Below are 24038 nucleotides of genomic sequence, written 5' to 3' on the forward strand. Positions count from 1 at the left end.
GGCTTGCCTGGCGCCACGCCGTCGCCTGGTAACTCGCGCCAGACGGAGCGCTCCAGGTTGGCCCCGCCGCGCGCCTGCGCTTTGGCAGGTTCTGCGCAGGCGTATTTCCAACCCTTGGGAGGAGAGGGCGGGGTGTCGTTCCCTTTCGCTGATGCAAGAGTCTAGTGCGGTGGTGGGAGAAGTGTCGGCAGGAGCAACGCTGCTGCTGGGGCCTGGGGCTGACCCGTCCGACTTCCCGTCTGTGCCGAGCCCACTCGAGCTGCCGCCATGTCCGGGGATGAGGTGAGGGCCTGAGCCTGGCTCTAGGGCTAAGGACCGAGACGGGGAGCCCAACCCACCCCAGTGTGGGAGACCGGGCCTGCGGCCTAGTAGCCGGCCGCCGCCATGTGGAGCAGCCGGGCCTAGGCGGCCGGGAGCGGTAGAGCCAGTGAGGACTTCGGAGCCGCGGGCCTGGCCGCGTCCGGCTCTCCTCAGGGCGGCGGCGCCGAGGCCTGCGTCCTTTCGTTGGCCGGCGTTTCCAGAATTGAGAGCTCGTTGAGTCGCCGTCCCAGAAGGGGGCTTGAATGCCTGGGTAATGCCCCGAAAGAACGAGATTGAGGCTGGCGACCCCTGCGTTCCTTTCGGTTTGACACTGGGGCACCAACTCTCCTCGCTGGGCGCCAGGCGTGCTGAGAGGAGCCTTCCTCAGCTCCGACGGAGCGCCCTCGTTGAAAACTTTGCAGGCTGGCTTGTCCTGGCCGGTGTCCGCCCTCATGCTCATAACGAGCATTATTTCTTAAAAAGACCGAGGGGTGAGGGAGATAGGACGAGAGGAAAAGATCCTTCAGCCTCAGTAAGTGACCGACCTCGGAAAGTTTTAGGGCGGGAGTCCCTGAGCCTTCCTGAACGGAGAGCTCTGAGACGTGAGCGGGAAAATCCGGCTGCAAAGCAGGCTGGATCGTTTTCTCCCGTCGTGCTTGTACCTCAGCAAATTTTCTCAAATCCATTTTAGCCAGGTTGGTTCCAGTTCGTTTAAAATCAAACGGCTTATGATGAAATTTGATTTTAAGTACTGTCAGTAGGTATTGATCAACACTGGGGGGGAAAGCTACGGCTTACCGGCCAGGTCTCCCCGCCAAAAGCAATGCTCTTGAATTTATAATTCACTTTATAAATATTGGGGTGCTTGGCCTCTAGCGCCTTGGAGAGGAGTTAGAGGAAAAACTCGAGGCATCCTCGAGCGTTGGTGTTTTAGGTAGACCCTGAACGATGCTGAGAATTTCCACAAGTAGTGGAAAGGCCTGATCACAGGGTAAAGGAGTGGTTGAGAAGGCAAGTACATGTAATCACAGAAAGAATATTCTGCAATTTGTTTAAGGTTGATCCCCTTGAAATATAGTGGTGGCTAATTCACAGAAGGATTTGAAGACCAAAATAAGGAATTTTGGTTTTATTCTGGAGGGGACTCCAATCTCACATTTGATTTTCCCAAAAACCTTGTAAGATTGTATCATTGTTATGCCCATTTTAGAGATGAGAGAACAGAGGCTTAGAGAGTTGTATGATGTCCATGATTAAATAGTAACTGGTGGAACCAGTAGTAGAATTCCAGATCTATGCAATATTACCTCCATCTAGATAACTAACAGGCTCTTGGTCTGTTAGGAGAGAAAACTGAGAGTCTAAATGAAGTAGGTGGTTCTTGCTTGGAGGTCATGCTCTGACTACTTTATTTCAAAAGTTCTGAGAGTAGCAGCGTCATGCTTTTTTTCTACCCATATTCTAAGCTTCTCATAACCTTTAACAGTGCCTGTGTAGTACTGTAGGGTACTATTCTGTGTATGGGTTTTACGGTAAAGTACTCACAAGTGTTGTAAGGGAGGTAGATCTAGTTGTTAGAGGTAGAAGAAATAGGGCCATTTCAACATAGCGAGTTGGGGAGCTGGAGGATTCAGCTTTAACAGTGGGAACGGGTTTTGAAGGAAGTGGAATGTGAATACATTATTGAAGGGTGAGCAGGATTTTATCAAGCAGAAATGGCAGAACCAGCATTCCTACAGAAGGCTTTGGAAGCCAATAAAGTATTAAGCAGCTTAGCAACTTCACAGGTCTGCCAGTCCAACTACATTTTATAGGCGGGAAACAAGGGCCTAGGGAGGTTAACTTGCCCAAGATCACACAGCAAGTTAGTGGGACTAGAACCTCTCAGCCTTTGGCTTCCACTCTGGAGGTATGTGCAGGATCTCATTCCTCTAGTACTGTCGACTAGATAAATACTCTTAGACCAGCCCTTAACTTTGGACTACTTTACAGACTTGTGAGGATCAGGTTAAAATTTGTACATGGAAATGATTTATAACTGCCAGGGACTCCCCAAGAGTAGAATTCCTGGGCTAGGATAGAGGGTTAAAGAACCTACTATTAAAATTTTTTTTCCTCTTTTCTTCACATTTCTTTTTCTTTAAACACTTTATTGATGTATAATTGACATAAAACAAACTGCACACGTTTCTTTCTAAGCCTGGTAATTAGGCCAGAAACTCACTGATATATAACCTTTACCTTGGTAAAGCAGTGTTCTAGAATTATGGGGTGCTACCTAGTAAGGAAAAATTACCTAATCTGTAGGCATTCATTGTTTTGCACACCTTTTTTTAAAAAAAGTGCTGTCAGTAGCAAAGATTACTGCTTATTAGTAGGCCCCATTCACGAAGTATCAGAACCATTGGGTTTTCACACAACATGGTAGGATGTTTTTACAAAAGAAGCTTTAAACTAAAAAAAAAAAAAAAGTTTCTGGTTAAAAATGGATGTGTGTTGTACAAAGTTTACAAAACAGAAGAATACAAAAAATGAAAATTTTCCAGGATCCTGTCACCCAGACATGACAGTGCTTAGCTTTTGTTCTTACCTTGCTTCTCTAGGTTCTTTTGTAACTAACATTTGTCCCCTGGGTGTGATGTGGTCATAAAGTTAGCATCTTGGGTAAATTCTGTTGGATGAGAGTAGGTTACCACTTTCATGAAGCATTTTAGGCTATTATCAGCGTAAATTTTTGCTGGTATCCCTTTTCCTTACCTCCAGCCCAACCCAGGAAGTTGCAAGTAGGAAACTTTTTGAAAGCTTTGTTGTGGGCTTAAAAAAAAAACAAAAAACTCAAGAGATTCTGTGGTTTTTCCATAAGTGCACTGTCAGCAACTATTTGCTGCTCGAAGCCAAACTAGTCTCATAAAACATTTTGAATGTAATAATTTGTAAGTCAGACGTGAAAATCTTAAAAAAGAAAAAAAAAAAACAAAGACTTTTTCACTTCAGGGCTGACCTGGCCTTATATTTTGGGGTAGTCCTTCTCTGGGCACTACTTTGGGATCCCTAGTTTCCTTATTTTTAAAATCGACTTTGCTAGGTGGTGGGAGTATAATGAGGCAATGAGTATGTGTCTTAAACATCCAGAGACAGTAATTGAGAGAGATGGTAATTATTTCAGTGTATAATTTCCTGTATGTTTATTACTCTTTACAAGGCTACAACCAAACTGTTTCCCTGTAGACTTAAGTACAAATGTTTTTCATAGGATAAGAAAACTGTAAGGCTGCACTGATTTGAGAATCCCTCAAATCTTTGGTCTATTTTGTTGGATAATAAAGGCTAATTAAAATTCCAGAGAACTTGATACTTGAAAAAAATGCAGTAAATTGTAAGCCCTGCCAGACATCCAAATTTTTAGTGCCTAGATTGCTGTCCTTTTGCCAAACCTCCATATTTCAGTAATGAGGATAAACTAGATAACGTCCCTGGAATAGATTGCAACACTCCATGTAGGGTGACTCAAGGCCTGATGGATCAGCAGTGGGGAACTTCCTCCTGTTCTGTCTTCTTTCTTTTTTTTTTCAAAGTTTAATAAGTAATGTCCTTCAGACTGACTGCATTTCAGAATTATTCATTTGCTATACAATTAAATCTTCTGTGAAAGTAAAAGAGAAAGTCTTTGAAAGAAGGCTGTATCAATTTCCAGAATGTCTTGAAGATCCTTCTCTATTGGGTGAAGACAGTAACTACCCTACCTTATTACAGACTTTAGTTTGATTTCAGTGTAGCTCAATTTCTCTAATGTACTTGGGTACATTAGAATCAGTTTTTGGGATTTTGAATTTTATGATGTCTTAGAAATTTGATCACCCTGAATTGATGAAATTTGAGTGATAGGAGTCAAGAGATACCATGCTTTGTGAACCATGAAACGTTGTATAAATTCTAATAATTGCTAACATTTATTGAGTACTTTTGTGTCAGGCACTGTGCCAAGTGTTTAAATATATATGAACATATTTATGTAAATTTGTAAGGTTCGGTTTTGCTTCTGCTACTGATTTCCATTTTACATCTGAAGCATGGAGAGGTCAAGAACTTACCTGGAATAACACAAGTAGCAGTGAGAGTCAGGATTTTAATTCAATCAGTTGGACTCCAGACCTGTGCGTTTGTTTAGAGAGGTGGGGGAGGGACAGAGAAAGCAGGCTCCACACTGTCAGCATGGAGCGGGGCTCTAACCCATGAACAGTGAGATCAGGACCTGAGTCTGAAATCAAGAGTCAGACGTGCAACTGACTGAGCCACTCAGGCACCCCCCAAACCTGTGCTTTTAAATACTCCACTAAACTGCTCCAGAAGTTCATTGGGCAAAATGCTAAATTTAAGCATGGTAGAATTTGGACAAAGATTGGTAAGGGACTTAGAGAAAAATTATTTGGGATTTGAATCCAATTCTACTTGACTTCAAAGACCTCTTTCCACTCTACCAGGCATCTCCCCTATATGTTCTTAAACTGTTGTGTCTAAAATAATGATCTGTATTTTTTCACAAGTGATCAGTGTACACAAATCATCTAAAACAAGTTATAAATTAGTTTTTCACTTATTCTCTAGTAGACATTAGATTTAAAATAACCTAAGAAAACTTTGAATGTTGTAGAAACAAAAAGCAAAGTAAAAGGTTGTATGGAAGTTTTTCTTACTCAGATAGAGATTAGCTATAGGAAAGGCTGCTGATGGATTTTTATAAAGGTTTATCTGAACTTGGAGGGGAAAACAGTTTTTTTTTTTTTTTTAATCAGGTCAAGTCTGGTATAGCAACCCCAGGTTACAGCCTTAAATAAAACATATATAACCTGCCTAGGCATTGGTTTTCTTCTCCAAAAAATGGGGGGCATAGAATAGGTTATTTCTACAGTCCCTTCCCTAAGTTCCATGATGCATTTATAGTCTCCAGATTTGCTCATGAATTTTAAAAGTGAAGTTACTGTATCTTGTGACAGTGTACGTAAAGGCAGGTGCACATGTTTCAGAATCCCACCTCCACCCCTATTTAATAATACAAGGAAGGTTGGATGGACTTTGTGTGTGTAAAATCCTTTTTGGTACTTAAATGCACCATATACTGTTTTACTTCTAAGCATATACCCTTTAAGAATACAGCATGTTCCAGGGCTCCTGGGTGGCTCAGTCAGTTAAATGTCCGACTTCGGCTCAGGTCATGATCTCACAGCTCGTGAGTTCGAGCCCCATGTCGGGCTCTGTGCTGACAGCTCAGAGCCTGGAGCCTGCTTCAGATTCTGCAGATTCTGTCTCTCCCTCTTTCTGCCCCTCCTCCACTCTCAGCCTCTCTCTCTCTCTCTCTCAGCCTCTCTCTCTCTCTCTCTCAGCCTCTCTCTCTCTCTCTCTCTCTCTCTCTCTCAAAAATAAATAAACATTTTTAAAAGTTTAAAAAAAAGAAAATACAACATGTTTGGAATGTATCATTAAAAAAACAATCATTTAGTTCCTTTTTCTTTATTGTCTTTTAAACAGATGATTTTTGATCCTACTATGAGCAAGAAGAAAAAGAAGAAGAAGAAGCCTTTTATGTTAGATGAGGAAGGGGATGCCCAGACAGAAGAAACCCAGCCCTCAGAAACAAAAGAAGTAGAACCAGAGCCCACTGAGGACAGAGATGTAGAAGCCGATGAAGAGGACAGTAGGAAAAAAGGTAAGTGGTAGATATGAAAGAGTCACTGTTGTCTTCTGAGACCTGGTTCTCTTCCATCAGTGTTTCTTTTTTTTTTTTTTTTACATACAGTGACCTCTCAGCCTGATAAGGTTGTTCCAGTGAAGTTGAGGCTATCAACAGGCCATGTACACTGGATCTTGCCAGATTTCTGATAAACTTGTTCCAGAGAAATTGCTACTGAATCCACAACTTGTAGAAATGACAAAACCTCATCATTCCAGGCCTGGTTTTTCCAGTCTAACCTGTCAAGTCTCTTCTCCAATTTTAATTGTGGTTGTATTTGAGTGTAGGCAAAAAGATTTAGGGCCTGATAGTTTTGTGTCTTAGCAAGTCTGAAAATGTATAGAAGAGATTAAAATTACAACCTAAAATGTTTGGATTTAGATATCAGCACTAGTTATTCCCTCTTGCACACTGACATAGACACCATTTGACTACTAGAAATAAATGATTCTGTAAATAAAATTTACGTCTGCTGAACATAAGACACTGCTAGTGATGGGGACACCTGACATTTATTGAGCATCTACTATGTGCTAAGTAAGCATCTTGTACATGTTTAAAACAAACTTGAAAAGTAAATCATTCTCATAATAAGACAAAACAAATTCATAAATAGCTCCATGAAAAACTTTGTAGTAGAGGGATCCTAAAATATTCCTAGTGTACAAGAGGGCAGGGCAAATGGAAAACTGATTGAATAAACCCATTATTTACTCACTAATAATGGATAAAGTTTACTAAGAAGTGGAAATAATTAGTTGGTCTGGAACCAAGGATTAAAGTAAGGGAGATGAGAGGGTAGACAGAAATGGAGAGAGAAAACTAGAGAGCTTTGAAAATTGTGTTAGAACCCTGACTTTGCCTTGGGAACAATGAGGCACAATATGGTTAGATTACTAAATAAATGTTCCCAACATGGTCCCCTGACCGGGTTTTTCCTACAGAGCTTTGACTTGACCTGCCATTGTGTTTTTCAGAATCATAATCTTTGTGGTTGTAGAGAGACCACTGTACTAATTAATACTTGATCTCTATTCTGATGACTAATTAATAGCTAAAATGTTGGTTTAACTCTGATGCTATGCCTTCTGCTAGTTATTAATAATTTTTAATCTCAATTGTCTGTCTTTTTAGATGCTTCTGATGATTTAGATGACTTGAACTTCTTTAATCAGAAGAAAAAGAAGAAAAAAACAAAAAAGATATTTGATATTGATGAAGCTGAAGAAGGTGTAAAGGTAGTATTGCTTTCTTATTGAAGGTAAAATTTGACCTCTCGAAAGGTTGCTAATGACTGATGTTTCCCTCCCTTTGTCTTGTCTCTTACCAGCTTTGCTTTTGTTATTAAGTACTTGAATCACTGTTGAGGTCATTTTCTTGGGATTTGGTCTGACTAGGTGTCTTAAAGGGATTATGCTTTAAAGGAATATAAATTTAGGTTTTACACATTGTATTGTGTGCCATTAAGGTGGTTACAAGCCCCTTGTCATTAACCACACTGAAATTGGCTAAGGAAGAGATATTTCTGTAAGAGAAATCCTATGGAGTATATATTCCTATGGTTTCTTCTGTTAAACTTTTGGTAGCATGTTGAAGATACACAAACTTATGTGTGTGCCTCTGAGCAGCAAAAAATGAACCCCAGCTTGTGATGGTTGGTGGCTGATGATCATATGGCCTATAGGAGAACAGGAGCACTGAGCCTGGTTTTATGGGGTTCTCTGATCTTGTAGGGACATGAGGCCCTATAATTGTCTTGTTACTGGATCAGTTTCCAATGTAAATACTTCAAAACTCTTTTGAACAGGGATAGGTAAATGTATGAGTAGGGGGGTAAATAAGAGGGTGGATCAGGAAGGAGATGAAAGTCTGTTATTCCTTCACTTAGAGCTACTATTTTATTCCTTCTTTCCTTCCTTCCTTCCTTCCTTCCTTCCTTCCTTCCTTCGAGAGAGAGAGAGAGAGAGGGCAAAGAGAGAGAGAATCTTAAACAGGCTCCATGCCCAACATGGAGCCCAATGTGGGGCTCAGTTTCACAACTCTGAGATCATGACCTGAACCAAAATTAAGAGGCACCCCTGGAGCTATTATTTTAGACTGTCCAGGAATCTTGAGCAGAGTCCACACATCTATTTAAAAAAATTCCAGGATAGTAGCAATTTTATGTATATACAAGTGAAAAGGAGCAAACATGAGAACACATGCACATGTACTAAGTGTCCTATTTTATGCCTTCTACCCCAATTTTTCTTTGGTTTGCTTGAACTGAAGTAAATAAGGTGTATCCCACATGTAACAAAGAAATGTATACAGTAATTCATTCAGTTTTAGAAATAGTGCCATAATATTGATAACTTGGTTAATTCAGCAAATATGCATTGGTAATTACAGGGAGTCAGGCTAATTGCTAGAGTACTGAAATGAACAAGATATTTTTCCTATTTTCAGAGATTATTTTAGTTCAGGGATAATTTAGAGTCCTTTAGAACAAGATGATTTTACCTGGATTCATCTATTCTCTCCCTGTCTGAGGATTCTCTTCTCTTCCTACTATTGTAAGGAAATTGAGAAAGAAATGTTCAGATTATACTGAATAAATGAGGTTTAAATATCCTGGGTATCAAGGTGACATATCAGAGATGTGCTACAGAAGGTCTTGGTTAACAAGATTTTTTTGGAGGCATTTCCTCTAGTAGCTTTTGTCCTGAAGAATTGCTTATGAGCTCTATTCTTACTAAGTGCTTGAATACAATTTTCTCTGCTATTGACAAGTCCTAAACATAAGAGCTTGTTTAAAAGTATCCTCATCAGGCCGTCAAACACTAAAGTGTTTTTAAGATATTGGGTTACTCTTCTGAATTTTTAGACCATCACATGACTTTAGAAAAATACTGAAAAACACTGCCATTTTCTGTGTTTCACTGGGTCTTAGCCTCAGTTTGGAAGTAGATCTTACTGGGATGAAATAAATAATAGTATAAGACTAGAAATTGGCTATTGTGTGCTAACTTATGTCAGCATATCCAAGTTTCTCATTTACTGACTGTCATCTCAGAGACTAAGTTAATATCTGCTTTCTTGTTTATGTGTTATCCAGCTAATACACATGGGCTGATTTGGTCTTTGATGGCCAAATGTGGCATTGAAACTACACAGCTGGGGAAAAAAACCCAGCAAACTACACAGCTGGATGTGGAATCTCAAGGCTGAGCTTCATTTATTTCCAGTTCTTGCAGCTTTTCTGTGAAGATTTATGAAACTATAGTAGCTAATGTCAGTAATTCAGGATGCAGGCACACAAAAATAGATGATGATAGGTAATATTGACAGCATACTTCAGGGTAGGAAGCAGGACAAGCTGGTGAAAGGACAGAGGAGATTAGAAGGCTGGAGACTGAGACTGGACCTTTCTGGGGTGTATATGTCTCATTTCTAGTGCCGTATTTACCTCCATAACTATAGCAGCCAATCTTCGGATAAGTTTTACCTTGTCTCCTTCCATTCATCAGGTGACCCTAATTCTCTGAGTTCTGCCTTTTCCCTCTTTCATGATGTCATCTATTGAAATGATGCCCAAAGACCTCTTTACAGTTTGGTGCCAGGCTGACTGTGGTATAATAAAAATAAATATTTGGTCTTTGTTCCCAGTTCTTGGCACACAGCTCCTAAAACTCTTGTCATCTCTGCAGTGACAAAAGTGTCTTTTGAGATGACTAGTGGAGTTCATGGATAGCTTCAGGATGGGGGCTGGTTTTCAGAAAGATCAAGCCATGATTAGAGAATTGGAAATTTCACACACACACCTACTCCTCCAGGAAAAAGGGCTGGAGATGAGTCAGTCACCAGTGGACAATGATTTAATTAATCCTGCCTACATAATAAAACTTCCATAAAAACCCTTCAACAGTGGGGGTTGGAGAGCATCAGGGTTAATGGACACATGGGCTGTTGGGAGAATGGTATAACCAGGGAAGGTCTGCACCTGTCTCCCTCCCTGCTTTTGTTGCTCTGTGCACTTTTCCATTTGGCTGTTACTGAATTATATCCTTTATAATAAACTGGTAATGGTTATGTGAAGTGCTTTTCTGGATTCTGTGAGTCATCATAGCAAATTATTAAATGGGGTGGAAGGGTGTTGTAAATTTGTAGTCTTGTCAGACTATGTGGGTAAAACATGGGGACCCTATCCTTGCATTTGCCTCTGAAGTAAGGACAGTCTTGGACTGAGCCATTAAACCTATGGAGTCTTATCATTGAGCCCGTATAGTGTCAGAATTGAATTGAATCATAGGCCACCTAGTTAATGTCAGAGAGTTGGAGAATTACTGTGGAAAACAGTATGTATTTGGTGTTAGGAGGGAAAAAAAAAACCCTCCCAGTGATTGCATCAAAATACTTAGAAACTTCCTTAAAATGCTCCTGAATACTCCTTTTCCTGCTAAAGATTGTTAATCAGAAGATTAGGAGTCTTTTAAAGATTCTCAGGTGTTTATGACAGTGGCCTGGTTTGGAAATATGGGCAATAATTGTAAGATCTCCAGGCTGATGGATAAAAGAAAGGAAAAGGTCCCACAAAAGTGTCTTAAAGAGGGGTGCCTGGCTGGCTCAGTCAGAAAAACATGTGACTCTTCAACTCGGGGTTGTGAATTCAAGGCCCACGTTGGGCGTGGAGCCAACTTTTAAAAAAGTGTCTTAGACAATTTCTAGTTTAAATGACAAAGACTCTCTGAGCCAGTTTGGCCCACCTGTGAGGGACATTTCTTTTTATTATTATTATTTTTAATGTTTTTATTTATGTTTGAGACAGAGACAGAGCATGAGCAAGGGAGAGGCAGAGAGAGAGGGAGACACAGAATCTGAAGCAGGCTCCAGGCTCTGAGCTGTCAGCACAGAGCCCAATGCGGGGCTCGAACTCACGGACTGTGAGATCATGACCTGAGCTGAAGTTGGACGCTTAACCAATTGAGCCACCCAGGCGCCCCAAGACATTTCTTATCTATCACTTCAGTTGTGAATATTTTATTTTTTCCTCCAAAATGATGCCAGCCCGTATCATTTAAAAAAATAGTCCTAGTATCAAAATGTTGAGACTCTTACTTAATTTCTCAGGATCTTAAGATTGAAAGTGATATCCAAGAAGCAGCTGAACCAGAGGATGACCTTGACATTATGCTTGGCAATAAAAAGAAGAAAAAGAAGAATGTTAAGTTCCCAGATGAGGATGAAATACTAGAGAAAGATGAAGGTAATATTGGGGCTCAGCAGCTCATTTCTGTTCTACTCAAGACTTTAACCTAGTGTCTTGGTCTCTTTTTATTATTTCCTGTTCCTTCCACTGCCTGGAAGCTAAAAGGAAAGAGTATCTAACTTGATAATGACTGTTAAAGATTTCATGGGGGAAGAATTTGGTAGTTGTGATTACAATGAAGACATGCTGATTAAGACTATTGGGAAAATCACTGTAACTGGATTTTAAATAGTTTAAAAATTATTTTTTGTTAAAAGTGCTGTTTTATTAATTCTAAGTACTAAAGTCTTTAGAGAACTTGAGTATAGTCAGCAGATGGGTTTTTATGGATGTGGATGTTTCTTAAGTGCTTCAGAACAGCTGGACTTTTTTCCTCTCGTTATCCTAGTGCATTATTTTCTCTTGTGTTTGTTATATCAGGAAATAATTTGGTATGTCTGTTATCACAAATTCTAATTGGAGTGGTCTGTTAATGAAAGTTGTAACATCCGTGTCTTTAAGAAATGACAGGTTGTTTCTAATCCTTCATGCTTTTATGCTTTCTGTGGGAGGGAAGACAAATGTCTTTGAAGCTTTCATTTCTCTAGATCTGTCCCCCCTCACTGTTACTGCCTACCCCTCATTCTTACAGTCTTTGTTATCTATAGCTTTAGAAGATGAAGACAGCAAAAAAGATGATGGTATCTCCTTCAGTAACCAGACAGGCCCTGCTTGGGCAGGCTCAGAAAGAGACTACACATATGAGGAGGTAAGACAAATTCTGTTAAGAAAAAGGGCTAAGATGTTACGAAGAGCAAGATATTTATACTGAATTGGAAGGGCCGTTGAAGAACAGACAGTGAAACAGACCTAGAGAGGTCACACAATCAGTGCACAGTGTTGCCTGATGCCCTCATATGGGGCAGCTACCCAGAGTTTGGCAGTCATTATGGTATTCACTGTTCCAACTGAATCCATGAACTTCTGAGGACATGGAGCCCTTTGGACTTGGGGGAAGAGTAAAGGAAGGGGTGACTAATTTTGGGGCCAGAGTAAGTCTGGAATTCACTTGTTGCAGCTTTCCTGAATCTTTTCTATATATCATATTCTCTCCCATAGAAGCTGCAGAATTAGTAGGGTCTCATTCATTCATTTAACTGTGAACAGGTTGTTGCTCAGCATCCATAAGGGATGAGTCTTGCTCTCATGTAGTGATACGTGTGTGTGTTTAGTAAAAAGTGATGTTTGTTTTGAAGTAAAACAGTGACTCAAGTAGGAACTTTATATTCCTATTAATAGCATGTACATGAATACCAATTGTTTCTCTATAGCTATTGAATCGAGTATTCAACATCATGAGGGAAAAGAATCCAGATATGGTTGCTGGAGAGAAAAGGAAATTTGTCATGAAACCTCCACAGGTTGTCCGAGTAGGAACAAAGAAAACCTCTTTTGTCAACTTTACAGATATCTGTAAACTGTAAGTTGGTTAATGGAGAGTCTCCACCCCAAATACCAGATTCTCAGAGGAGTATATGTTAAATGTTTTTATTGTGCACTTTGTTGCAGGTAGAAAGAATGTCGGGGTTGGTTTGAGGGAGGTCACCGTTCAAGTCTGTCCTATCCATAGATATTTCAATTCATAGGTCTCAGAGCTTGTTTTATTAGGCATCCAGAGGTGAGAGACCCATGAGAGTGGATCCTAACTATAGAATGAAAAGGGAGGAGGCTGAATGTAGTCCTCAGACAGGAACCTGGGGAGCCCAGGGAGGTGGAAAGGCTCATCAGGCTGGGGTAGGTCTTACAAACAGGTGCAAGAATGAGCTCTGGGAAAGCAGCTGAATTTGATGTGCTTCTTTCTTGGATGGCCGTTGCCAAGACACGATCAGTGAGATTTTAGATTTCTTAATTACCATCACATTCCATGTGTATTTGAACGCCAGGTCACTGTCTGGGTCTGTCACTTCCCACAGCTCAACTGCATCTCTTCTGAGAGGCTTCTTAGGGCAACCAATCTTATCCATTTACTGTTTGTTATTCAGTTTCATAAATGATACATGCTTATTGCAGATAAAAGGCAAAACAATGATGGACAGAAAAGAGAATAATCTCTAAAAATTCTACTACCCGGAGATAATCACTGGTTTTCATTATACACATTACTTAAAAGATTTTAGACTTTTTTTGCTGATGACAACAGTAGTATATTTTTATTTTAGAAAACTAGAAAACATAGACATGCAAGAAAATGAAAAATCATCTGTAAGTTCACCATTAAGAGATCATAGTTTAATACTTTTATGTTTAGCTAGTTTTGTGCATGTAGTTATTTTTAAATAAATTGGTGTCATACTGGTTTTTAATCTTTTTTTCTCTTAGTATATCACAAAACATTTACCCACGTCATTAAGCTGTCTTCATAAATGTTTTTAGTAGCTACACAACATACTCTAACAGCTCTTAGGTGGATACAGTTGCTTCCGTGTTTCCATGATCAGCAAAGCTTCAGGAAACATTCTGATACATGTATCTTGACAATAACTCAGAATATAGCCTTAGGGCAAAAGTTCCCAAAATGGAATTGCTGAGTTAAAAAGAATGGATATTTTTTATGGCAAACATTGACAAATTGCTTTCTAATAAGCTTGTACCAATTTATACTCCCACTAGCAATGTAGGAGCTTACCTGTTTTGTTGTATTTTCACCAACCCTCACTACACTTTGGGAAAAAATAACTTTAAAATTGTAATAGTAGTACCTGGTTTGGAACAAGTTCAAACAATGCCAAGTGAATAGAATTAAAAGTTATATTGACTGGCATTGCTCTGTACTTTTTCCTATGTGTACTTTTGTTGTTGTTGTTGTTACATAGATAGAATGGATGTATCATTAACTTATTTAACTGCTCCCCAGTTGGTGAATATTTAAACTGTTACCAATTTTTCTACTGTTGTGCTACCATGAAATATTTCCCAATATATTGTCCCCCCCCCCCCCGCTTTCTTTTAATGAAAAATTTCAAATAGGAAATATATAGAGATTACCATAACAAACACCGAAGTGTCCATTGCCTGGGGTTGGTATATTTTGACACGTTTGCTTCAGATCTTTTTCTTTAAAGAGGGCTGTAGAGTTAAAATTACAGACATCTTTGTATCTCTTTATGATCCCTTCATTTTCCTTCTCAGAAAAAGATGTTAACCTCTAAAGTTGGTGTTTACTTTCCTGACATTTTTCCTGACATTTCCAGACATTTTTTCATATATCTGTATTTATAAATAACATGTTATATGGGCTTTTAAATATAAATAAATGGTATCCTATATACCTTTATTTCAGGGTTTGATGAACTGGTCACTAAAATTCACTGAATAGTTAGGTAATCAGATTAAAACAGTGAACAGGATGGTGTTTTAGACATTTGGTTCCATTTCCAGTGAGATAAGGTTTATATATTCCATTTTCTTTTTAGATTACATCGTCAGCCCAAACATCTCCTTGCATTTTTATTGGCTGAATTGGGTACAAGGTAAGAAACCCTATTCACATTTATATAGTTATATATATAGTAGTACCGGATGTTTCAGAGGAACTTCTCCTAACTTGAAAAGGATACATAACACCCTTAGAACATTCACCTGATAATCAGAGGAAATTTTAGGGCAGTGAGGGAAATGATTTCTGAGAGCTTGGCTGCTGAGGAATAGAGAACAGAGTTTTCAGTGGCTCATCTGTATAGGCATGCTGGTATTCCTGTCATTAACTGGAATTCTTGGGTCTTTTTTTTTTTTTTTTTAATTTTTTTTTTCAACGTTTATTTATTTATTTTTGGGACAGAGAGAGACAGAGCATGAACGGGGGAGGGGCAGAGAGAGAGGGAGACACAGAATCAGAAACAGGCTCCAGGCTCTGAGCCATCAGCCCAGAGCCTGACGCGGGGCTCGAACTCACGGACCCCGAGATCGTGACCTGGCTGAAGTCGGACGCTTAACCGACTGCGCCACCCAGGTGCCCCGAATTCTTGGGTCTTTTTATGGAGCAAATATTTTTGGAGGAAACGATTTTCTTAAATCAGAATTTATTTTCTAAATTGTTAATATGAAGAAATAGAGCTTTAGAAGTTGATGAGTGGCACAGGAGAAACACTGAAACAGAGCCTTAGTTATTTCCCTGTCTTCAGGGCTCACCTGTTGAAGGCACCAAGCCAGTCCCTCCCCATTCAGGGAGACCAGAATCCCTGGGAGGCCATCCCAATGAGTGTGACCATAAATACTAAAGATAAGTGATGTAGACTTAAGAGCAGTATGATAATAGCAACTCACACATGCTGAGTACCTGCTGTGTGAGAGGCACTGTGCCAAGCACTTTTTTGAGTACTGTCTCAGTCTTTGTAACAGTCTTATGAACTGTAAACAGAAATTAATACCGTCTTACAGGTTTGGAAACCGTTTCATTGAAGTTGTAGTTGGTCACGTAGCTAGTTAATATCATAGCCAAGATGGCAAACTCAGCTCTGTCTCTGGAGCTTGAACTCTTAAAAGGCTTACAGAGATAACTAAGGTGTTCTGCTCTCTTCCTACTCAAAACTCTTCTTAAAACCGTTTGATGCAATTGGCTACACTTGCTCTGGGGTTAAGGAGCGGCTTACTTTAACTAGTGGTGGATACGTAGGCTCTGTTGTAGAATTGTGTTTTAAATGTAAATTTGTTACTTTATTTGTAACTTACATAAACTAATGCAGTAAAAGCTATCAGTGGTTTTCTTAGAATAATTTTAGTTTTTGTAGAGGTGGGGTATTAAAACAAGTTGTGACCAGTGAACTTATGGTCAATGGGCTAAATATTATGGCGTTGTTGAGAAAATTCCATTTCTTTTGACAGTGAATGGAAAAAAATCCTACATCAAGCATTGGGATCACCGTAGCCTGAGATTAAGGGTTACAATCTGTGGAGGATAATAAACCTTATAGTTAAAGGAGAATCACAGGAGAGGTTCTTACAAAAGGCAGTTTTATAATGAGATATAAAACAAATGTAAATTTAATGCTACCTGGCTGAATTTTGTTTCACTTTGTGATTTGTAATTTTTAACAAATGTCTAGCCCAGAGCTTTACCACCAAAAGTGCTTGTCAGCACCTTTTCAGAAAGTTTCTCTTTAAGCACCATTGACAATATGTGGCCTGTGAGTTCAACTGTACTTCTTTATTGGTAACTTTATACAGTTCACACATTCAGTGTACAAATGGTTTTTAATATGTTGACATAGTTGAACAACCTTTACCACCACCCATCTTAGAATATTTTTATCAACTATGTGACTGAATCAAAACATTTAGTGCTTAAAATTTTTAGAGATACAACTCCCTATTTTTATATTTATAGACCCCCTCACTGTCTAGTACATGGTATACATTCAGTAAAAGTGTTTTTCTTTGTTGGATGAATAAGCCATCACAGACAGAATCAATTTGTTTTAGACTTAAAGGTTACTAGAGACTTGGTTGGTTGAAATTGGATTTAATGTTAGGAAATATGGGTAGGTCATTAGGCACCAACTACTTAAAAATAAATTTTGAGAAACCAGGTGGTATCGGACTGCTCTAGAACTTATGCCACTGAATATATTTTAAATTCATCAAGTGTATAAAGGTCTTTGGTTCCTTACAGGAAACAATAATGGAAATATTTTTGCTTTCTCTCATAGTGGTTCTATAGATGGTAATAATCAACTTGTAATCAAAGGAAGATTCCAACAGAAACAGATAGAAAATGTTTTGAGAAGATATATCAGTAAGTGCATAATTCCATCATCTCGCTCTGAAATGTTCTCATCAGGCTGCAGTATTTTGGGGATGAGGGAGAATGATAATGATGGGAAGGTGGGACAGCAAGGTGACTTCTTGGCAGCTGTGTAGCAGGGAGAAGGGTTTGGATTTCTTAAGGCTCAGCAGACCAAGGCTGCTGGTTGGTTGTAGGCTGAAGGCTGAGTCAGAGAAATCTGTTTGCGTTCAGGCCTGGCCTGTCTTTTATCATCTTCCTAATGACTTAAAGTTAGCAGGTCTGTTCCCACCTAGGTAACCTAGTAAGTTCTGAGTGGCTCTCCTGTAGACAGATCCAGGAGTGGCATCTGGCAAGCACCCCTACACCTCCTTGGACATTTGGAGTCTTTCAGCCCATGATTTAGTACCTGAAGTATCACAGCAAACACCTTGTGTCTTTACCCCTAGAATATCTAAGTTAAGCTAAAGTTTTCCTTGGTCTGGGTACCATTTGGGCTTACGTTGTTCTGTGTAGAATATGTTTGAGAGAAGAAACTTCTGGCTCACTGCAGTCAATCACTGCAGTCAACAGGTAATTCTGTATGTTGCTTTTTCTGCAGAGGAATACGTTACCTGTCACACATGCCGATCACCGGACACAATCCTGCAAAAGGACACCCGACTCTATTTCTTACAGTGCGAAACTTGTCATTCTCGATGCTCTGTTGCCAGCATCAAGACCGGCTTCCAGGCTGTCACAGGCAAGCGAGCACAGCTCCGTGCCAAAGCTAACTAATTGGCTAACCACCACTGATTTTCAAAGTGTGTTGTGGAGATTTGGCTGGACAGGTTTACCATCAAAGTGGATATATCATTGTATTAAATACAAGATAGTAAAGCTGCCAAGTTTTTTGGCTTGTGGCTGGTTGGTCTGAAATCTTTGCAAGATGCCGATGCTCAAAAGCTGTTGACCTACTCATTGCCTACTTTAACAACTGTCAGAAAAACATGATGGGGTAAGGCGGTGCTTTTTTAAAATCGTTCATAGACTTATGTAAAATGCAAGATAAATTAAAGTTATTATAACAGTGATTCTTTCAACTTGGTTTGTCCTTCAGTTTTCTATAAAAACTGTGCTTAAAATGAATTTAGCAAAAACAGTTTATGCCTGGGCTCCGGTGAGGGCTCTATAGTCTCATCCTGTGAAACTGGAGATTGGTAGGTGCTTCAGCTGGGCAGCCATTTTTCTTCTCAACTTCTCTGGAGATAAAGCTTCACACGAGAGAGAGGGTGGCTGGAGCATGAGATCTGGGAGGACAGCCTGTTTTCAGTGTCAGGGGACGATTTCATAGATTTGAATTCTTTTCATTATGAGGATTATTGCTACCGCCTGACTGCCAAATCCTCCTGCTGTTACCATATGAAGGAATACAAGGTGCAAGGTACCCTCCCCCTCAGAATTCCCTTTCTTATTGACCACTAAGAAGATCTTAGAAACCTAGCCTATGATAACTGGCACATGGAGAAAAAACCCTAGTTGGGAATCTATTGGTGAGGAAGCAGCATGGCATGTACTGTACAGAGAACTTGAGTCTGACCTATGACCCTAGGGAAAGCTTTTCTTTTTCCTCCCTAACTTGTGTTCTGGGTTTGAAAAAGGCCCACTACAAATGTTTTTCTATTTTGTATATTAACAGTAGCTTTTCGGTGTGACCATGAGAAACCAAGAGGTGATGCTGCCTGTGTGGTGTTTTTGGTGCCTCCAGTTCCGCCTTCTAAGCATTTGGCCGAACGGTTATTTCTCCATTCAGCACAGGGAGAAAGATCCCTTCACGTGTCTGTGATCTGTCTTGCACACACTTCAGAGGATAAGGGCATATCACTGTTCCTCACGCTCTTGTTGCCAGACTCCTAAGTGGCCCCAGGAGCAGTCACTCAGCCCTGAATGTCTTACCCATGTTTTTAATCACTGTGACCTTTAAAGTACAGGCCAAGTGTTGTAAAACATCTTGGCCATGAAGTGGTGGAGGGAGGAGAGTATTTCCTCGACTCAATAGGTCCCAGGGAAACCACACACTGGCTGAGCTGCCACCACTGCCCTGATGAACTCAACTGTTTATGATGCCATCTTCCTTATTTTGTATCTATGCCCACATAGTTCCCAATGTCGGATGTTACTGCGTGAATAAAGCAAGGATGAGTGCCTCTTGTGTAATTAGCGCTCCATTGCTTTTGTGTGTGTATATATGTGTTTAATTCATTTATTTACTTTAGTGGGACCCCTTAGAGAAGACAAGATTTTACAATTTTACCTGTGGGATAGTTATATTTGCAATTTCAACCCAATTTTAACTTCATTCTCAAAACAGTCCCTGGACTAATACTAACCTTTTAAGACTGTTGAATTGAAATGGGATTAACTCTGTATTAACCCATTCAAAACTAAATTACCCATTCACAGTAGTATCAACTTCATCTCTCTTACCTCACGCTAACCAGCTCAGCAGCAAGGAACCTTCTGTAGGGTGACAAAGCAAAAGGCAACTGAGGGTTTTTGATCAAGATCCACGTTTTGGTTGTGAGAGGGGAACCAGACCACCATCTCCAAAGTGTGTCTTGAGTGTTCCTAATTATGCAAAGGGGGGAAAAAAGGGTTCCATTGGTGGTTAAAAAAAGTTTGAGACTAGATGAACAGGTTCCATGACTAGGAAAAGTCTTTAGTACGCTGATAGGTATTTTCATGACTACATAAACGGGCAGTTATATCTCTAGTCTTCAGAAAAACCTTTCTGACTCCATCTTGGCTCATTCCCACCTGCCGCCCACTGCATGTAAAATACTGTTTCTCCTCCCAGCCCACCATAATGTAGGCACCGAGAACAAAGGTTTTTGTTCACTCATGCACCCCTCCCCCAAGTACTGAGAGCAAGTAGTAGGTGTTCCAATACTTGAATGAGTTTGCTTAAAAGCATAGAATATGCAGACTTTTATAGTCCCTTCTCTCCCCTGCCCCAACATCTTGCAGTCTAAGTGTTCTGGCAGAAAAAAACTGCTGGGCTGGACATCTGGAAAGAAATGCTGTTGTGGTATATGAGGCCCAGTCTGACCTGGTTTCCCCCACCCCGATCCTTTGTACTGGCAATTCTAAGATTTCACATTTGAACAGAATATTAGGTTTTGCATTATGTTTAGAAGCTGGGCTTTGTAGCATGTGGTATACTTTTTTAATTGAAAAGATGGATTTATAATTAAAAACTTAATCCCCATAATCCTACCAACATAGAACCTTTTAGTACCAAGAACAGTTTTCCAAGTTAGTACAGTTATCATAATTTTTTAAAGCTGCAAAGAGTTTTCCATGTTCTACCATAGTTTATTAAATTACTGCTCAGATGATGCGTGTTTGTTAATTCTTGGTAATACTAGGAGTATGAGCTCTGACCAATCTGGAGTGACAGTCCTCTGCCATTGATTATATTCTGTATTCTCATCTATAAAGTATGAAAATGCCTACCTCAAAGCTGGTGAGACAGTATATGCCAAGTGCTTAACCCTGTCTGGCACCTGGAACTATTTTCCTTCTGTTGAATACTTCTTAGACTGAATTTCTAGAGTCAATGGGCAGACTTTAGGGTAGCCAAGTGTACAAATCCTGAGAACTGTGGGTATTGCTCCTATTTTTATGGTGATGGTGGGTTTATTGGGCTCCTATTATAGACGCTCTCAGGATGGTTGCCTGTCTCACAGTGATCCTGATAAACCTTTGGCCACAGGTGCATCAAACTCTCCCAACAATGTGCAACAGAGGCATAGTCCTTGGAGCTTTGTCACATTAATGGTGCTTTTGAGAAGAAAGGACCAAACTCCTACTGGGTCACCTGTGTCTGTCATGGCTCCTGTCCTTTCAAACCTTCCCTGACAACAAAATATTACCGAGCTCTTCTGATCACTGCCCCTTGATTTAAGCTTGGCTTCTGTTTTATTAATACAACACTGGAAGACCAGCTGTTGTAAAGGCTAAGTATAATGGATATTCAACGTTTTTTTTTTTTTTTAAAGTAGGCTCCACGCTCAACATGGGACTTAAACTCATGACCCTGAGATTTTGATTCACATGCTGTACTGACTGAGCCAGCCAGGCACCCCTCTGTTCTTTTAATTTATTAATCGAATATTCTTAAATAACTCTAAGCTATTCCTAAATATTCTTAAATAATCTGTTATGTAAGTGGCTAGCACTACCAAGTCCCAACTTTGTGCCAGTCCCTGTTCTAGTGCTTTCTTAATCAGCACAGCGACTCCTTGAGGAAGGTATACTATTCTTCCCATTTTATAGATGAGGAACAGAGACTCAGAAAGGATAAGCAACTTGCCCAAGAGGTTGTAGTCCCAGGCATTCAAGCTCCAGAGCCTGTGCCCGGCCTCTGCAACACTGCCTCTCCGCAACAATGTCATATGTTCAAAAGTGTTACCTGAATGCCTGCAGCAAAAGGCAGTCCCCGGCCCTCCAGGAGCTTATAGTTTCGTGACAATAGGTGTGCTAATAATAATAACCAGCTGTAAATATAGTCTGGTAAGAGGGGTGACAGAAGTAGGGATGGCCAGAGCTAACTCAGGCCAGGAAGGTGACTAACTCAGGCCAGGAAGGCCAGATAATGAGCCAGATGAAGACAGAACATTCCAGGTAAAAGCAGCTGGAGCTGTAAAGACACAGAACCCAGATAGTTCCTTCCACAATTAGTTCTATGTGCTTGACAACAGGGGTCAGATTGGGAGATAGAAGACATTGAGTTAGAAAGAAAGGAAAGGGGTCTGGAGTTTACCCACTGGGCAGTGAATAACTAAATGATGGTGCTAAAGAAGACAGACGTGGGAGGCAAGCATCAGGGAGACTAGTTGAGAGGTGACTTTTACAAAGTTCAAGTAAGAGAGAAAGAAGGGCCTAACCTAAGGCAATGGGATGGAGACAGATTAGAGCCAAGACATACCGAGGAAAAATTAACATGACTTGATGCCTAGAGAGAAAATGCTGACATGGGTAACAGGTGGACAGTGGTGCCATTCCCCAAGATGTGGACGCCTGAAGAAAAAGACTCGTAGCTGGGCAGGGCAGGCCTGGACTGTGGTGCTCTTGGGGAGCACTGAGTTAGGGATGGAGATAGGGAGGCATTATTGTGGAGTCTGAAGTCATTGGTTTGGTTAGCCAGGAAGCTGTATAGAAAAAGAGGGTAGAGAGGTACGCATAAGAAGAAGGAGGAGCAGAGTACAGAGGAGGAGGAGAAAGCCAGGAGAGCGTGCCGTCACAAGAATCAGGAGAGAAATTTCAGAGTCAGGTTGCGACAGGGCATGTGGGAAAGGACTGCCCAGGTGTGCATCCTGCCTTCCCCTCTTCCCAGGGGACATGTTATTTGGCAAACTATTCGACCAAAGTTCATGATTTCCCAAACCTGTAACATGAGAGGAGTATCTCCAGCTCTAAGGGATTATTCTGAGAGTTAAATAATGTGATCCATGTTCAAGAACTAGAGCACCCAGAAATGCAAACATATATACATATATATGTTGTATCCCTCTTTCTAAAGTCCAATGCTGCGGGGGGAGGGGGGGGGCAGTGGGGGATAAGCGACGTACAATTAAGAACACAAAGGTAGGGGCTCCTGGCTGGCTCAGTGACTTAATCTCAGAGCCATTGCTTCAAGACCCACGTTGGGTATGGAGATTACTTAAAAAAAAATAAATAGGGGCGCCTGGGTGGTTCAGTTAAGCAACCTTGGCTCACAGTTTGTGAGTTAATCCCTGTGTTTGGCTCTGTGCCGACAGCTCAGAGCCTGGAGCCTGGGTCAGATTCTGTGTCTCCCTCTCTCTGCTCCTCCCCTGCTCATGCTCTCTCAAAAATAAACAATCAAAACAAATTTTTTTAATAAAGTTAAAAAAAAAAAACCCACAAAGGTAGATACTGGATTGAATTGTTTGCATATGCTCCATAGTTATTTGACTAAGCTACACATCCGATTTTAAAACTCTTTTTAGGGGCGCCTGGGTGGCGCAGTCAGTTAAGCGTCCGACTTCAGCCAGGTCACGATCTCGCGGTCTGGGAGTTCGAGCCCCGCGTCAGGCTCTGGGCTGATGGCTCAGAGCCTGGAGCCTGTTTCCGATTCTGTGTCTCCCTCTCTCTCTGCCCCTCCCCCGTTCATGCTCTGTCTCTCTCTGTCCCAAAAATAAATAAACGTTGAAAAAAAAATTTTTTTAAACTCTTTTTAAAACCCTTATGGGCAAGAATGAATGAGACAGTCTCTGGCCTTAAGACAGCTCCCTGTGTGGTCATGGAACTGAACACTGGGGTGGGCAGGGGGTAGAGGAGAAACGGCAGGTAGGTTTTAGAGGTAAAAGGGGGCTTATTGTTAGAAGGCACTAGGATGTGGACAAGAAATGGGGTCCATGTCAGAAAGTGGGACTGGGTAACCCTGTGTTCTGTGCACCTGGAAAAGCCAAACCCATGTACTTGCCCAAATAAGCCCTGGCTGCTGCACCCTTTTTATGAGGAGACCCTGATCATCTTGGCTCCCTCAGGAGGTAGACTGAGGCAGGGATTCAGAGAGGGGTATGTGTGCACCAGGGGTCCACTCACCAGTCAGAGGAAGCAGGTATCGTGTCCATCCATCCATACAATGCAGGAGGGCCAGCTGGGCTTGCCCCACAGTCTTAGTGACCAGATGGACACACTGCTCTTGACTGCAGTAACTCTTAGATGCAGGGGGGAAAGCCTTCTTGTTATTATCTTCCTTTGTCTCCTTTTTATAATATTCTATTTAATGTTTAACTTTATATCTAATATTTAGAAATTAAATATTACATACATACTGAAATACACTTTGGGAAAGGGTGAATATAAAAATAAGAGAAAAGAGGGGCGCCTGGGTGGCGCAGTCGGTTAAGCGTCCGACTTCAGCCAGGTCACGATCTCGCGGTCTGGGAGTTCGAGCCCCGCGTCGGGCTCTGGGCTGATGGCTCAGAGCCTGGAGC

The 24038-nt window shown here is 40.8% G+C and overlaps 1 protein-coding gene and 1 long non-coding RNA gene across 3 annotated transcripts; one reads left to right on the forward strand and one right to left on the reverse strand.

Moving 5' to 3' along the window:
- The first annotated feature begins 121 nt into the window (after positions 1–121).
- EIF2S2 (eukaryotic translation initiation factor 2 subunit beta) lies at positions 122–18107 on the forward strand. Of its 2 annotated transcripts, none has more exons than XM_011280853.4 (9): positions 122–282; positions 5827–6004; positions 7163–7266; positions 11138–11273; positions 11924–12024; positions 12587–12735; positions 14729–14785; positions 16961–17046; positions 17636–18107. In XM_011280853.4, the coding sequence occupies exons 1-9, from the start codon at positions 268–270 to the stop codon at positions 17809–17811; spliced, it is 1002 nt and encodes a 333-aa protein (XP_011279155.1). In that variant the 5' UTR covers positions 122–267; the 3' UTR covers positions 17812–18107. The 2 variants fall into 2 exon arrangements, with proteins under 2 accessions (XP_011279155.1, XP_023107082.1); XM_023251314.2 differs by lacking the exon at positions 122–282 and adding an exon at positions 560–832.
- Positions 16440–24020, reverse strand: LOC123384320. Its single transcript, XR_006595227.1, has 2 exons — positions 23644–24020; positions 16440–19641 (listed from the first exon to the last, which is right to left on the reverse strand). It is a non-coding gene; the product is annotated as an uncharacterized LOC123384320 (long non-coding RNA).
- Positions 24021–24038: the final 18 nt, after the last annotated feature.

Source organism: Felis catus, chromosome A3 (assembly GCF_018350175.1).
Source record: "Felis catus isolate Fca126 chromosome A3, F.catus_Fca126_mat1.0, whole genome shotgun sequence".
Taxonomy (NCBI): domain Eukaryota; kingdom Metazoa; phylum Chordata; class Mammalia; order Carnivora; family Felidae; genus Felis; species Felis catus.